General features: G+C 42.6%; 1 protein-coding gene across 1 annotated transcript in view; it reads right to left on the reverse strand.

Moving 5' to 3' along the window:
• SLC35B4 (solute carrier family 35 member B4) overlaps window positions 1-10,712 on the reverse strand; it is a 41,463-nt gene extending 30,751 nt beyond the window's left edge. Inside the window, exons 1-2 of the mRNA XM_028106370.2 lie at window positions 10,420-10,712; window positions 4,517-4,630 (exon numbers count right to left, since the gene is read on the reverse strand). Of these exons, the coding sequence (XP_027962171.1) occupies window positions 4,517-4,630; window positions 10,420-10,496 (191 nt within the window). The 5' untranslated portion in view covers window positions 10,497-10,712. The remainder of the gene's footprint in view (window positions 1-4,516; window positions 4,631-10,419) is intronic.
• Window positions 10,713-17,496: the final 6,784 nt, after the last annotated feature.

Genomic DNA, 17,496 nt, shown 5'->3' on the forward strand with positions numbered 1-17,496 from the left:
ACACCACCTGCTGAGCCTCTACGTGACACCTGTCGACGCTGAAAGTCAGGTAAGATCAAAGAACAAGTCGCTTGGCTTAAGAAGGTGACTCCTTCCACAGGGTCTTTCTTTGGCTTATTTGATTTTGATTGGTTTGGGTCTTGGGGACCATGGCTCTAAACTGCACTCCAAATATTGGTATTTATCCTACTTATGTAATGATTATAATCTCCCTAGTGTGTTGTATTCTTTCAAAAGCTTGAGACACATGTAGCAGGACATCGAGCAAATGCTCTCCCTAAGACTGGAACATCTAAGGAACAAAGAAAATAACCCACTTAAAGGAGTGTGAATCTGAGGCTGTGACCTATGAATATCAGAGGTTAAGCAAAAAGGTCATGACTTATGGATAACACACAAAGAAACAACAAAAACTTTAAGAACTTAAGAGCAGTAACAGAGAGTGGTGCTAAGGCCTTAAATGTTCATCACATCTCTCAGTTAAGAGTCTGATCAAAAAGGGGCAATTGCTCAAAAGAAAACCACTAGCCCAAAATGGTGCCACTAAGGTTAAGGACCCAAGTCAATAAACCAAGACTTAATTCCTTACCCAAGTGCAATTTCAACCAATCCCCCCTCCCCGGAATGTCACCTTTATCCAGTCAACATAGAATTCCCTGGTCAATACTAGGGACTTTTCTGATAGACCCCCCGTCTGCTCTCCTTCTGAGGCAACTTTGCCTAAACAATGCATATCTTGCTAATAAATTCCTTTCCGCTTTTTTTAATGCCCTCTGCCTTTAAAAGCCTTTCCCTTCTTTAGCTCAGTGGAGCTCCCCTCTTCTTGCTCGATGAAATACTGCTTGATTCATGAATCATTTAATAAAACCAATTAGATTTTCAAATTTACTCAGCTGAATTTTTTTTTAACACTGAGAACACCTATTTCACAGTCTCTAAAATACTATTGGTGACTTCACAAGGTTTCTTGCCAAATTTTCTTAGTCTTATCTTGAAACGAAGCCATCTGGAGACAGAGTTCATCCAGGCCTTTTAGAAAGATAATGAATTCCAAGTATTCCACATTGCTGTCTACATAGCATGGCCTAGAAATTGCTCCTGGGGATGAATGGTATCCCCATGATGTCAAGATTTTGACTGCAGCTTCACAGATAGAAAATAAAACAGCCAGTTTTATGGGGCACACATGGAGGTACGATTGTTAGGGCAAGATCCTGGGGAGCTTCACAGGCCAGGTTAGGGAGCTGGGCTTCCCTCTGAACCTACTGGTGACCCCCGAGTGCCTGTGAGGGGGGGGTGTCACAATACAATGCTAGGAAGTCGAAATACAGGGATGGAGGGGTGGGAGGCAAGAGGCCAGCCAGCTAGGACACCATTAAAAAAGTTAATGGCGAGAGTGAATGCATTCCTGAACTGTGCTAGGGGCAAGCTGAATGGAAAGAGATAATGGCGGGGGCGGGGGGGGGGGAGTCAGAGGAATAAAAAATGTGGGGGATCCTTGTTCTCACCATACTGTCTCGATGACCACAGTTTTGTAATATAGCTTGAAATCTGGAACTGTGATGCCTCCAGTTTTGTTTCTCTTTTTCAGGACTGCTTGGGCTATTTGGGGCACACAGATCAATGGAACAGAATAGAGAACCCAGAAATGGACCCACAACTGTATGGTCAACTAATATTCAACAAAGCAGGAAAAAATATCCAAGGGAAAAAAGACAGTCTCTTCAACAAATGGCGTTGGGAAAAACGGACAGCAACGTGCAGAAGAATGAAACTGGACCACTTTCTTACACCATACACAAAAATAAATTCAAAGCGGATGCAAGACCTAAATGTGAGACTGGAAGCCATCAAAATCTAGAGGAGAACACAGGCAGCAACCTCTCTGACCTTGGCCCCAGCAACTTCAACAAAAGCAAAAATGAGATATTGGGACTTCATCAAGATAAAAAGCTTCCGCACAGCAAAGGAAACATTCAACAAAACTAAAAGGCAGCCTACAGAATGGGAGAAGATATTTGCAAGTGACATATCTCATAAAGGCTTAATATCGCAAATATATAAAGAACTTATCAAACTCAATGCACAAAAAAACCTAAATATTCTTAAGAAATGGGCAGAAGATATGAATAGACACTTTTCTAAAGAAGACATCCAGATGGCTAAGAGACACAACATCACTCATCAGGGAAATATCAATCAAAACCATGATGAGATACCATCTCACACCTGTCAGAATGGCTAAAATTAATGCAAGAAAGAACAGGTGTTGGTGAGGATGTGGAGAAAGGGAAGCCTCTTGCACTGTTGGTGGAAATGCAAACTGCTGTAGCTACTCTGGAGAACAGTATGGAGGTTCCTCAAAAACTTAAAAATAGAATTGTGTAAGACTGTTGAATCACAGACCTGTGTCTCTGAAACAAATAATACATTATATGTTTAAAAAAAAAAAAAAGAAGAAGATAGCAGGAAGGGAAAAATGAAGGGGGGGAATCAGAGGGGGAGACGAACCATGGGAGACTGTGGACTCTGAGAAACAAACTGAGGGTTCTAGAGGGGAGGGGGTGGGGGGATGGGTTAGCCTGGTGATGGGTATTAAAGAGGGCATGTACTGAATGGAGTACTGGGTGTTATACGCAAACAATGAATCATGGAACGCTACATCAAAAACTAATGATGTAATGTATGGTGATTAACATAATAAAAAAAAATAGAACTACCCTACTATCTAGCAATTGCACTAAAGGTATTTACCCAAAGGATTAAAAAATACAGATTTGAAGGGGTACATGCACACCGATTTTTTTTTTTTTTAAGATTTTATTTATTTATTTGACAGAGAGAGACAGCCAGAGCAGGAACACAAGCAGGGGGAGTGCGAGAGGGAGAAGCAGGCTTCCCGCTCAGCAGGGAGCCCAATGTGGGACTAGATCCCAGGACCCTGGGACCATGACCTGAGCCGAAGGCAGACGCTTAACGACTGAGCCACCCAGGTGCCCGCACCCCGATGTTTATAGCAGCATTATCAACAATAGCTAAACTATGGAGAGAGCCCAAATGTCCATCAACTTATGAATGAATAAAGATGTGGTATATATATACAAGGGATTATTACTCAACCATTAAAAAGAAAGAAATCTTACCATTTGCAACCACATAGACGGAGCTGGTGTATTATACTAAGTGAAATAAGTCAGTCAAAGAATATAAATACCATATGATCTCACTCATATATGGAATTTAAGAAACAAAACAGATGAACATATGGGAAAGGGGGGAAAAAGGGAGAGAGGGAAACAAATCATAGGAGATTCTTAACAGTAGAGAACTGTGGGCTGATGGAGGAAGGTTGGTAGGGGATGGGTAGATGGGTCATGGGCATTAAGGAGGGCACTTGTGATGAGCACTGGGTGTTTCATATAAGTGATGAATCACTGAATCTACTCCTGAAACCAATATTGCACTGTATGTTAACTAAAATGTAAATAAAAATTTGAAAATAGGATAAAACTATAGAGTGATTTCCAAAAAAAAAAAAAAAAAAAATGTGGGGGCTTCTACCATGATGTAAATGCTGGCTTAGGGAACCGAAAATTTATGTAGATATTAAAGCCAACAAAGAAACAACCTACTCAGAATACTTAGCATCATGTTGGGAAATTTAAAAGCACAATATTAATAACAAAATTCAACCACATTTTCTATAGCAGGCTACTCAGGAATGTTGTAAAAAAACACCAGCCACCGAGAGCCTTAACCAGTCCTTGGATACATTCACACCAGGAAAATCCCTAGCAACAGGATTACATGTCCTGATCTTACTACATGCTCACAACTGGATGCATTACACTTTTATTTCCAGTCCCTCTCAGCAAGAATGTTGAATTTTCAATACACTGTTTATTAGAAGAACTGTCTTGTTTTCTATTTGGCCGCCTGAGTACAGTTATGCAAATCTGGACTAACGGGTGGGTGTCTGGAATCAACAATTTTGCCTTAGCTTGCCATTCACTTCCTTTTAATTGAGAGGAAATGTACGTAACATAAAATCAACCATTTTAAAGTGAACAATTCAGTGGCATTTAGTATATCATGAGGCTGCATAAGCACCACTTGTTTATTGCCCAGACCCATTCATTTTTAAAAAGGACCAATAATACCACTCTTAGTGTATTTGATAACTTTACCAACATGAGGCTAGCATACATTAACTATTAAAAAACATTGTGGTCACACTAAGCCTTTTACCAACCATATATTACACACATATACACATTGTTGTCTCCGTCACAATTATTTTGTGTTGCAGGGGGAATTTTATTCTAAAAATAGGCTCCCCGGAGTTTCACAATATATTAAATTCAGAAAATGAATTACCATTATTATTCTAATATCTTTGACACAGATCTTATAAAAGGATATCTCATACTCCTATCTAGTTACCAGAAAAGTCCTGAACTTCTTTAAAAAAAAACAAAAAAAAACAAAGGCTAAAAGAGACTTCAATGTGCCATACCTTATTGGGATAGCTGGCTGCTTCCTTCCCAAATCAGCTTCAAAAAGGAAGCCTTCCACAGCAATAAATAAAAATTGTGCAAATGTCACAATGTTCCCGCATCCTGGATGCTTCCTGTGTAGTAAAAAAACAAAGAGGCAAATAAGGTACAAAAAGCTGAGATAAAGGGCACCAAGACTTGTTATATTGATAGTATGAAATAACAGAGAGGACTGATTTCTATTACCCACTGTCCTTTATCTCAGATTTCCTATCCCATGGATCACACACATCTATCAATAGAGCTCGCAGAGAAGAACGTCAAGCTTGCTATTTCTTCCCTAGGTGTAGCAGGCCATGAGTAAGAATTGTGCTAACACTCATTCTCAGAACTACGATACAACTTCTCTAGTAAACTGTGGGAAGTTGGTCGTATGTACTTGGGATACTCACTTCATCAAATGGGCTTTAGTCAGAATCCTAGTCAGCCTCAGCAGCAAAGCCCAAGCACAGAAATATGCTCAGGTCTCCTGGAATGTTTACATAGTCTCCTGACCAGGAACCACCCAGACTACTGTCAACAGAAGACAAGCACCCATTGTTGGTGACTGGGACATCACCTTAGAGAAAGTCCCCCTGGGGGCAACGACTGGTTCTTGGGGTGGGGAGATTCATACTCTTTTTTGAAGTATCAAGTATATATAAATACAGCACATGAACCAGTATATAACGTATCTGTCGGGGGGTGATTAGGGAAAAAATGTCTACAGACAAAGGGTCTTTGGCAGGGGTAAGGAGAAATAAGGAGCAATAATGAGAAAAGGCTGAAGAACACTACTATCATCTACTGTTCCCCACAGCCCTGAACACAAGTATATTAGGTACTCCACAAATGGTGGAATTGAATCGAACCTCTTCAGGGATCCACTAAGGGATGAGGAGTCTTCCACAGTATCTGTTAGGAACATATTTATAAGGCAGAAAAAGTCCTTCTGACCTCACTCCTGAAACACTCTGCGAAAGTCGGTTACTTAAAATGTTTGTGGTTTGGAGTTTGTCCTCCATTGGCTTCTGCTCAGTCACTGGAAGAAGTACAAAGTGACCAGTTGTCTCTGTTTCCCTGAAGCTTCCACATTTCTCAGGCTTCATATTCCATTTTCTCATCAAGGACATTTATTTACCAGAGGCTAGTGATTAGATGATTATTGTATTATAAATGTACAATTACATCTAATATAATGCTATTTAGAAAAACAACCCCGTTCTCTACTGGTGGTACTATTATTAAATAGCAATGTCAAGTATACAAGTTCTTAAATACACCCATCAGGCATAAAATAGATAACCCTGAACATAAGCCACTCTCGTGCAGAGCTATGCTTGCCATCTGCAACAACTGTGGCTACTCTTTAGGCTCTATGAAGGTGTTCTTGAAAACTACTGCTTTGTATTCAACAATTACTTTTAGCATTTATGTTCAAGGGATACAGGGTAAACACTGCAAGAAGCCATAAACAATCACGTAAGACATCGACCTCATTCAAAGAGCTAATTAAAACCATTAGCCTAATTATGAGTGACAGAAGGTACTTTAGCTCTAGCTAGTTCCTGGCATGGTGCTTTTCAACTCTGGTTAGGCTGCTCTTTAGAAACCCACGTGCCTGAGGAGCACCCCCCCCCTCCGCTCCCCCCCAGTTCTGCTTAGACTGCTGTGGGGTAGGGCCCTGGAACCTGTACTTTTCAAAGCTCTCTGCTTGATTGTGAGGGGCAGCCAGAGCTGAGAACCACTAGTGTAGGTCTGGGGAAAGTGCTGGAAGATGTGTGTGGGAGGGTGTGTATGTGTCTACATGAGATGTGCAGGTGGTTCCCATATGCTATCACAGGGCTGAGAACCGCCCAAAGTGGTTAAAATTACACAATGACGGGCAGGATCCAGTCCTATAGAGTGGAAGTTAATTACCCTATCTAAGTCTTATTTCCTTATCTTTAAAATGTGAACAGTATTAGTGCCTATCTCACTGGTTTATTGTAGAGTAAACAAGCCAGTCCCTGAAAAGCGCTTAATAGTGTGCCACAGAGGGAAAAAGGCAAAGACTAACATTAGGATCTTGCGCCCTGGAAGGTCTTCAATTAAAGATAAAGACATTTATCTTGACCAATTTTTCTCCCCTATAAAGTGCAAGTGATAAATTTTTAATTTTGTATTGAGGATTCCATGAGAAAATGTAAAGTGCTAACACAAGACTTAGCCCAAATGGGGTTCATCAAGCTTCCCTGCTTCCCACTCATTTTTTTCTTTACCAAAAGATGAGGCCAATTCAATTACAGAACAATTGAGGAGAACCTATCACGTGTAAAGTTGGGTGTTGGGGAGCTCCCAATGTGAAGGAGACCTGAGCCCTTAAGGGGATGACAATATAATGAATGAGGCAAACATGAGAGTATGAAACACTAAGAACTCAGTGCCACACAGGGAAGGTGAGGACCAACGGTGTCCAATTCATCTTCATGCCCTGCTCTCTGGGCCCAGTATCTGGCCTTTACTCAAACGGCTGAATGAACGTGAGGGCGCCTCACATATGACCTAAAATATTGTATGAAAGACAAAAAGAAATCATTTATTTCTAAAACCGATTCACTTTACAAGTGTATTCCTCACAGGATTTTTTAAAAGGCCTAACAATTTTTATCTTTATTTTACAGAGGTAGATGTAATTATGCCTATTTCATTGCTAAAGACACCGAGGTCCACATGGCACTGACTCAGGTAAGTCTCACAGAGCCACAGGGCAAATAAGTGATGTTTGCAGACACCTTTATATTACTCTTTACAATTCAGTGTTTTTTACTAAAGAGTTGTGCGGCTATTACCATTTTATGGTACCTCCCAAAGAAATCTCATACCCATTAGGGTCCCTCTCCATTGCCCCCTCCCCCATCCCTTGACAACGCTATTCTACTTTGTCTCTATTTCCACAGGATTTTAAAATATCCCTAATGTACTCACATAATTTTTTTTAAATCAACTTAGCTTTTTGGGAAACACACTGTTGTACGGCTACCAATGGAACTATTTGTTTTAACTTTAATAATTCATTTTAAAACTTCAATGTAAAAACTTGGATCCTTTTCCCTAAATCACTTGTTTTCTTGAACTTTACTCCTTAGAAATTATAATCACCAACTGCAAACAGTTTCTCTTACTTTGAATTCTCTTTGGTAAGCATTCAAATTTTTACTTCAAAGACAAGCAACTTTGAAGAGAAAGAAGTTTATGCCTTTTGTACTTCTTTCAGATTTAGGAAACTTCCTATTTGAGTCAAAATGGTGCACTTGATTATAAAATAAGATAGGAAAAAGAAAATGTTCCAGATTGTTTTCCTGAAGTAAGACACGCGCTACCTTGGCTAGCTAGTCAGCTGATGTGTGTGCATCCTGTTTCCAAGCTCTTTCAGGAGGGAGATCAAGGCGTCCATTCATGACTTCATGTCTGTTTTGTACACTGCGTGGTGCTTTTTATTATAGGTCCCAATTATAGATATAAAAATCAAAAGGAAGAAACCTAGATTTGTTTTCCAATTTGGGGAAAATGGAGAAAAATGTTTCCTTCTCCCTACAAGTCACTCTAGCATTTCCATTTATAGTTAGTGTTCTACTTGGCACTTCCTAGGGCACATAATGGTTCCAAGGAAGCCATATAAGAGCACAGTTCCTGCTCTATAAAAATTTATGAGCTTTCCACTGTGATGTCCCAAGATAAAGTAGAAAATTATGAGGAGGCCAAATCTACAAAGGACCTTAAAGACCATCTGGTCCAATCTGCTTTTATTTTACTGATCTTTAACAGAGTAAGAAGTGAGCTGCCCAAGCCAATCAGGAAAAAGCTGCTATTCGGTCTGATGTACACCACTCACTAAAACAATAAATGTACCCCTCACCGCTTTATGAAAACCCACTGCTGTATGCAAAAGGTCAGATTTACAAAAAAAGATAGATGAGGAAGATGTGTATGTAAATTCTTCTAAGCGTTCTAAATAGAGGCTCCTCTAACTCACAAAAACATTCCGTAAAGTTAGATTTATCCACAACTTTTCCGGAGTACCTTATAAAACAAGGTTTACCCTTACTGGAACCGAAGTTATTAGAGACAAGAGGAAGTCAGTTTGGGGCGCCTGGGTCCTGGCACAGAGCCCCATGTCCAGGTCCCTGCTCGGCGGGAAGCCTGCTTCTCCCTCTCCCACACCCTCCCCCCACCCTGCCTGTGTTCCCTCTCTCGCTCTCTGTCAAATAAATAAATTAAAAACCTTAAAAAACAAAAAGTCAGTGTGCTCCAGGTGCTTTGCACATGCATTTCATTGAACCCTTCAAAACCCTGTAAGGCTGGTACAGCCACCGCCGGCCTTTCACAGTTCAAAGAACAGGCTCAGGAGATCAAGTAATTTAGCCAAGAGCTCACACTTAGTAACGAGGGCCTTCAGGCGCTAGCATATTATGACGTCATACAGCCTTTGGCAGGATTTAACGGCATGTTCAACACAAGTATTATATTTATATATATACTTATATTATTCTCTGACCTTCATTTCCATGGCTGGCCTGATTTTCTCATTTTTTAAAATATTTTTAAATCAATTTCCCCAAATGACCTTCCTCTGAAGTATACCAGACTGACAAGAGAATACATTTTTAATTTTTTTTATTTTTTTAAACCTCTCTCCAACTATGCCCCAAATAGGTGGCAGATCTTTATCAATACTTTCGGCATAAGATTTCAAGCTCTGTGATAGCAAAAATTAACCCATACCTTAAGTAAACGGATTGTTTCAGAATGACTAATCAATGGCATCATGAAAACAAAATAAATACGTTTCTAGTAGGCTCCAGGTGAAGCACTGACCAAAATTCTGTGGGCTGCTTCAGGTCAAAAATAACAGGGAGGTTGCAAAAGGTACTGGACTAGGGTATAAGTATCTTGGATTCTAGTTCTGGCCCTGCCATCTACAAGTAGTAAAAGACCATCTCACTTCTCGGGACCTGTTTCACTTTCAGTAAAAGAGGTAACTCCTGACCTATTTGGTACACAAGACTGTTCTGATGGTCAGTGGATATGTGCAGATTCAGATATATGGCACTAAAGGACACCGCATAGAGTTTATTCTTCAGCCAGAAAAAGGGAGGACCCAACCAAGACTTGAGATTCAGTCCTGAGCCTTTTCTAGTCTACCTGTTGTCTTTTCTGTAACAACAGCTCCTACCCACTGAACTTTGCACATTACTCAACATTATTTGAGTGCCACCTCAATAAAGCTAACCTAGTTTCCCTTTGGGAAAGTGTCACAATCATTCTTAATTTATAAAGTTACGCCTCGAAATGCATGTTTCTCAATCTAAAGACTGTAATATCTTAAAAGCTGGAATTCCTCTCTCTGGTCAAGTGGACGGGCCTTGTGAATAAGTTAAGAATCCATTCGACTACATCACCGGGAGGTATGTTTGGGTCAAGTACTCAAACCATCTCTAAGGCCAATAAAACAAATGCTTTAGGGGCCACCTTAATGAAACTCTCTGCTGTGAGTACAAAATCAGACTGCGTTAGAAGTCAAAGAGCTTTGCTCAAGTCAAACGTGTGGCATTAACAGGATCGCGAAAAGAGCTGGAGGAGCCCTGGGTTCTGCCACGAGCTCCCTGCCGACCTTAGACCCGTCACGAGAAAAACTCTGCAGCCTTCAATCCCCCAGTGTGTGGAGAGCGGGTGAGGACAGCAACACCCCCGGCGCTCCCCTCCGAGGATGCGGACAAACTGGTGCGCAGGATAGCGGCCAGCGCGCAGGACCACGGCGCAACCGTCTCCGCCGGGTCCCAGGCCGTCCCACCCCCGCCCCCGCGCGCTGCGAGCGGGGGTGCGACCCGCGAAGGTCACTCACCGGGCCAGGAGCTCAAGGAAGATCACATTACTGCAGCAGCCTGCGAACACCAGGCCCACCGCGAAGGCCGGGCGCATGGCCGGAGCGGGGAAAGGAGAGCGAGCGCGCAGAGGAGGCGCCCGCTTAAACCGCCACCCCAGGAAGCCGGGAGGCTGCGTCCGCCGCGGCACAGAACATCCCCACAGTGCCGCAGCGCTGCTCTCCTTCGGCGCCGCCGGCGGCTCCCCTTCCCCCGCGGCCGCCACCAACGCAGACGGCCGAGGAGCTGTAGTTCGCAGCCAGCCTGGGCCCCATTCATCCGAGGGGCCGTCCGGGTCCCAGCCAGACTACACATCCCAGGATGCTGCGCGCCCTCACGTCAGGCTGTGTGGCGTCCCGCCTCAAGGTTCTTCCGCTAGAGAGGAGAGTGGGCCGAGGTGCCCGTCATGCCTCGCGCGGAAAGAGGCCCCTGGGCTTGCTGGGAAGTGAAGTTCCAATGCTGTCAACGTGGTTTCTTGCGAGGCCGCCGAGGGCTCAGAAAGGAATTCGTCCCTCGCTGTAACAACAAACTCACCGCTGAACGGCACTAGAACTACAGACCTGATGTATTGTCCGGAGGTGTTATCATCTGAAACAATTCTCCTGAATTGAGTGAAAGTAGAAATCCCTGTGAACTCGCTTGTCTACCTCTTGAAAAGAACATTAGGCTAGAATCTTGGCTCAGTCCCTAATCAGCTCCACTATGTCAGTCAACTTCTTTGAGTCTGAGTCTCAACCTAGGTAAGGATAGAAACAGTAATGCCTATCTTACCTGGCTCTGTGGACCTTGTTTAAATGCACTAGAACTGTGGTGTGTCCTGAGATTCGGCGTTTCTGGCATGTTCTCCCGTGACGCTGATGCTACTGGTCTGTGGACCACACTTTGAAGAGCAGATGCCTATAAAACAGATGACTTGAGAGACCTCTCTATCCCACCCCTCCTATTGGTTCGGGGACTTTGTGCCAGCCAACCTGTCCTTAGTCTCTTCTCTCTTCCTTCCTCATAGCCTACGATCCTGCTCAAACAAACTTACTTGAGTTTTTCATTTGGCCACCAAGTATCTTTAAAGAGCATTCTAAATTCATAGTCTTTGCTTTTTACTCTGATCGAAGCCAGATTATGGAAAGTAGTCTCATTCAGACTCCTAATGACCTCTTAATTGTCAAAACCGTATGCCACGTTCTCACCTTACTTGATCTTGCAATGGCTTTTGACAATGAAAGCTCCATCCTCTTGACATTCTCTTGTCCATCTGCTTATAAGACATGAGTCTCCTGTTTCTCTTTCTACTTCTCTCTCTCTCTTTTTTTTTTTTTCAGTTTTGTTTGCGGGCTTTTCTGCCTCTGCCCCAAGTCTACCAAAGTTCCATTATTTGCTCCTCTTCTTACTGCCCTAAACCCTTCCTACTGGTGATCTCTTCTTTGTAACTTCAACCATCATATGTAACTGTGAGCCTATGTGTGTATAAATGTTCATGTACAACCCCAATTTCCTGTGTGCCTTAAATAAAACTTTCCAACAGCTTGTTTGACTTCTTCAGCAATATATCCTCTAAACCCTTCAGCTTAAGCATATACACAGCTCATCTACCCTTCCATATAGTCTCTTATTTCTTTTTTTTTTTTTAGATTTTACTTATTTATTTGAGAGAGAGAGAGAGAGAGCACGAGCAGGGAGAGGGGCAGACGGAGAGGGAGAAGCAGACTCCCTGCTGACCTGGGAGCCCAATGAGGGGATCGATCCCAGGACCCTGGGATCATGACCTGAGCCCAAGGAAGACGCTCAACCAACTGAGCCACCCAGGTGCCCCGATAGGCCCTAATTTCTATTAAGGACATTATCCACCACCTATTCTCTTTGGGCAGAAACCTGAAAGATTTTCACAGTCTTCCTCTCCTTCCCACCATACATTATTTGATCTCTACATCCTGTCAAGTATTCCTCACGAGTATATCTAGATTCCAGCCTCTCTACCCACTTATCCTCCTGTGAAAGCCTCTGAACATGTCTTGGTATCTTCAACCTCTGCCTTCTTCAAACCATCCTCCATGCTGTCTCCAGACTGTGTTTCCAAAAACTCAAAGTCTCTATGTCACGCTGCTATTCCAAAATGTCTGTTGCAGTTGTCTAGTCCTGCATAATAGACCACCCTGAAGTGTAGTGTTTCAAAATATAGTGTAGACCCAAAAAAGAAAAATTCTTTCTTACAGTTCTTTATGTTATACACATTCAACACACAGCAAGTCCATTCTCCATTGGGGTTTCTGATGCAGTTGTGGTCAGATGTCAGGTGAGGTTGGAGTCACCTGAAAGCCTGACTGGGCTGAGGCACAGCCCTCTCCACACGGTTCCTCTTAGGCTGTGCTTCTTCACAATACTGTGGACTCACGCTAGCTGGACTTCTTATATGATGACTGACACCCCTAGAACAAGTTTTTCAAGAAATCAAAGCAGAAGCCGCAGTGGCCTCAGAAATCACACGGTGTCACTTGTACCAAGTTCTATTGGTTTCATTGGCCAACTGAAATTCACTGTGGGAGAGGACTAACAAAGGCATCAGTTGGGTGTGTGGCGGGAGGGCATCTCTGAAGACTAGCTACACAGCACTTCTTGGCACCTTGTGTAAAATTCACACTTGTAGAAGATGTACAAGCATGTCACAATCAAGCTTGAGTTTACCTCTGTAGTTTCATCTCCTGCCATTCTTCCCAGTGTTACCGAGACTCTTGCCACATTAAACACTCTCTGTTTTCTGAGTTTACAATGACTTTCAAAATTCACATCTCTGCACATGCCGTTCTGCCTGCTCAGAATACGCCCTTTCTCCTTGGTCACCTCCTACTTATCCTTTTATGGCAGTAGAGGACAGTGCAGCAAGTAGATACTTCTGCACTGTGCGGAGGGAAGGTCCGCACTCAGGCACCACCTTTCTGTGTGTAGGTTTTCAATGCACCATTCCTGGCTCCTCTTCTATCTGTAGCACTCCATCCGTACCACCTGAACAAAGCCATGAAGCATGTTGTATTGTAGTTGTCATTTTCATGTCTGTCTCCCCTGTAGACCATGCCCCTTGGTGGACAGAACCAAGAATAACTAATTCATCTCTTGATCCTTAGCATCGTATACAGTGACTGGTATATACTATGTACATATATTTTTTTGTTGAATGAATGAGCTTTGCTTTATTATTTAAGTCAAATAATTTGTATCTCATAAATTCGATAAATATGTACATGTTATTAAATATTTTTATTAAATATTACATATTTTCAGCATGACTAATTTTTAAACATAAAAAATGCACTGCTCAATTAATTTGCATAAACGATGATCTATATAACCAAGACCCTGGCCAAGAAACAGAACATTACCAGCATCCCAGAAGCTCCTTGTTTCCCCTCCCAATCACTAATCCCCTCTAGGAATAACCACTTTTCTCTTTCTAGCACCAGAATTTGTTTTGCCTGTTTTGGGACTTCACATAAATGGAATCATACAGCATATTTTCTTTTGTTTCTGCTTCTTTCACTCAACATTCTGTTTCTGTTTGTTCGTGTTGTTGCATGTATTTGTAGTTCATTTATTCTCACCGCCCTCCAACATTTCTTTCCGTGAATATACCACAAATTATTTCTCTCTTCTGCTGGTAATGGGCATTTTGGCTATTACAAATAGTGCTTCTATGGAATTTGTTGTACATAGCTTCTAGTGAACTTTTAAGCACACGTTTCTGTTGGATATGAGTATATTCATCAAGGTCTAGTCAAGAAACAGAAATCACACAGTAATGAATGGGGAAAGTTTTTATGAAGAATTACAAACTAGTAACAGAGAATTCACTACTATAAGGAGTTAAGAAACCCCCGAGATGATACAAATAACAGATACAAGGTGCAGCTACTACTTAGGACCAAGGCAGACAACCCAAGGAAGGAACAAATTTGGAAGAGGGCCTTCTTGAGAGCCAAACTGAGATTCACTTACTGAAAAGAGAGTGATTACGGCCCTCTGGCTAGCAGAGAAGTTCAGTGAGCTGCTGATCAAACTCGCCGTGAGCGACCCCCTCTGGGGTCCAGCTGGGTCACTGGCCAATTCATCAGGAAGCTTCCTGGGGGTATTGTACTTTCTAGGTAGCTGGCTGGGGTCTGGCAGAACTCTCTAGTCACCATCTGTAAGGGTACTGATGAACCCACTGAGGTGAGGGCCACGGGGTACCTCTGGGGCTGCAGGAACAAGAAGAGAGGGGACAACACCAGAACCAGCAAGACAAACCACCTCCTCCTGCTCTGCTCCCATAGCACCCATTGGGTCACCTGGCAGAGGACAGACATCCATAGGATTTAGCTCCAGCCCCACATGCAAAGCCATGTGGAGCCATGAAGAGTGAATTTGGAGCTGAGAGGCTGCAAATCAACAACTGGGACACCCCAGGGGATTTTTAGGGGTCATTTCAACTTTAAGATTTTCATTGTTTTGGGGCGCCTAGGTGGCTCAGTTGGTTAAGCCACTGCCTTCGGCTCAGGTCATGATCCCGGAGTCCCGGGATCGAATCCCATGGGGCTCCCTGCTCAGGGGGGAGTTTGCTTCTCCCTCTGACTCCTCCATCTTGTGCTCTCTCTCTCATCAATAAAAAAATCTTTAAAAAAATATTTTCATTGTTTCATCATAAAACCAAAGTTATGCAGTATAGGCAAGCCTTCATCTCCCAGATTTTTTCTTCTTTTCCCCCTGAGTTCAAAATTCTAGCATCCCTGAATGAATAGGATTTCTTAGACAGCAGCCGGGCTCAATGACTTCAACCTTCATACAACCCTCTTCCCCGGTGAAGAAGGACCTATCACTTTGGGAATGTTCATCATCTCTGCCCCCTTGTTTGTCAGCAGGAAACGCTGTCAAGGTTGTTTTAAAAACCATTTTTGCTTCTAGTGCCAGCCACTCAGACATATTTTGAATCATTTATAAAATCCACTTAACCAAGTTGTTGACAAAAAAATTAAGTAAGATGACTCCTGTGGGATAGTGCTTGACAAGTGTCCTCAAGTTGATAATCCTACAGAGATTTGTCACTTGATTTTTTTTTTAACCTATTTTCCAGATGTACCACATGAGGATGATTTTCTTCTCTCTATACCACATAAATCTTGAGGTGCTTGGAGCTGTGTCCTGGAAAGACACACTATAAATATACTTAAGGTATTATTTATAAAGTCAAAATATTTCTGTTGCTTGTTTCAGAGGTCAGATTCAAGCAATGCCCCAGCGTATTGATAGATTTATGCACTCTAGCTTCTTCAAGGACATTATTCAAGGACAGATTTCCTTTTTCAGAGCACTACATTAAGACACATAGTTTTGGAGTCTGGGCTAGGAAGGCAATCTTCCCGACCAGAATGTTAGTGGCAAAGGTCAAAGACTTTGTCTTATTAGCCACAGTATCTTCTACATCTAGATATGTCTGGCTTAGAGCAGATGTTCAGTTAGTAATGATTGGATGGTAGGAAGGAAGGAAGACAGGAGGAAAGAAAAAAGGAATGGAGAGATGGAGGGACAGACAGAGGGACAAGTGGAGGGAGGGAGGATGGAAGGGAGAAGGAAGGATCTTTAGTAAAACCAGCTCCTTTTTAGGGACAACTTTTTTTTTTTTAATTTATATAAATTAGAGAGAGAGAGAGCGAGCAGGGGGAGCAGCAAGCAGAGGGAGAAGCAGGCTCCCTGGGACTCAGTCCCAGGACCCTGGGATCATGACCTGAGCAGAAGGCCGAATCTTAACCAACAGCCACCCAGCCGTCCCTTTAGGGAACTTTTATACACAAACAGGAAAGGGGTTGAAAGTGCCACCTGCCATAGGAGACACAACTAACAGTCATTACCTGAAGTGCCTAAGTGCCACTAAGCACCAGTCCTTAGTACCTGGGCTACGAGCCAGCTCTGGAATGGCAGGAATCTTGTCTCCTTGATGACCTATGTGCCTTGCAGTTTCCTCCTTCATTTCTGTTTAAATTGATATTTGTTAAATTGTATTATTGAATTGAGGCAGAAAATCTAACTAGGAGGAAAAGACAGTTACACTAGTTCTAGTAAAAATGGTAGCAGAGAACCAAGTTTTCTACATGGTGTGACATGTCTCAGAGTTACGTAGTGCATTTCCCCCCTCCCTGCCCAACCCCGAATGACTGAGAAGATTTTAAGGGGAAAAAAAAACAACAACAAAAAGCCAGACCCATGGGATCATTTAATTTCAATTTCCCTACACTGGTTCTGTCACCTTTTGCCCAACTCAGGTATTAAGTGCGTGTGAAGCTGTCACTAACCCATGTCCTGAAACATGCTTTGATCTGTTCTGGGGTGGGGGGCTGGAGGGGAAGGTGGTATATCACGGTGTCTGACAATTTCAGCTTATGAAAGCTTCCGCGCATACCTCATCAACCCCTCCATCAATTATGTAAGGTACATAGGGATTATTATTCCTGAGAAGAAATTTGAGGGTTAAGAAGGTTAAATGCATTTTCTAAGGCTCACAAATTTCAATGCATGTGGGGCCAGGCAGGTAAGGTACATGTGCCTAACTGATTTTTCAGGTAAATGTGTGAAACTGGCTGCAAAACATAAGAATTTTGTCGAGGAATTGGAAAGTCTATCTGGATACATTCAAATTCACCTTAAAAAATATTTTTAGGCGCGCCTGGGTGGCTCAGTCAGTTAAGCGTCTGCCTTCGGCTCAGGTCATGATCTCAGGGTCCTGGGATCGGACCCTGCATCGGGCTCCCTGTTCAGCGGGAGTCTGCTTCCCGCTCTCCCTCTGCCCCTCCCCCTGCTTGTGCTCTCTAGCTCATTCTCTCTAATAAATAAAATCTTTAAAAAAATTTTAATTGTTTAACGTACATATAACATAAAATTTACCATTTTAATCCTTTTTAAGTGTACAGTTCAGTGGTATTAAATACATTTACACGGTTGTACAACCATCACCACCATCCACTCCCAGAGCTCTTTTCATCTTGCAAAACTGAAACTCAATACCCGTTGAACAATAACTCCCTATTCTTCTCTCCCCCGGC

This window comes from Eumetopias jubatus, unplaced genomic scaffold (genome assembly GCF_037043125.1).
Source record: "Eumetopias jubatus isolate StellerSeaLion01/CBP00866 unplaced genomic scaffold, mEumJub1_p1.0 scaffold_14, whole genome shotgun sequence".
Taxonomy (NCBI): domain Eukaryota; kingdom Metazoa; phylum Chordata; class Mammalia; order Carnivora; family Otariidae; genus Eumetopias; species Eumetopias jubatus.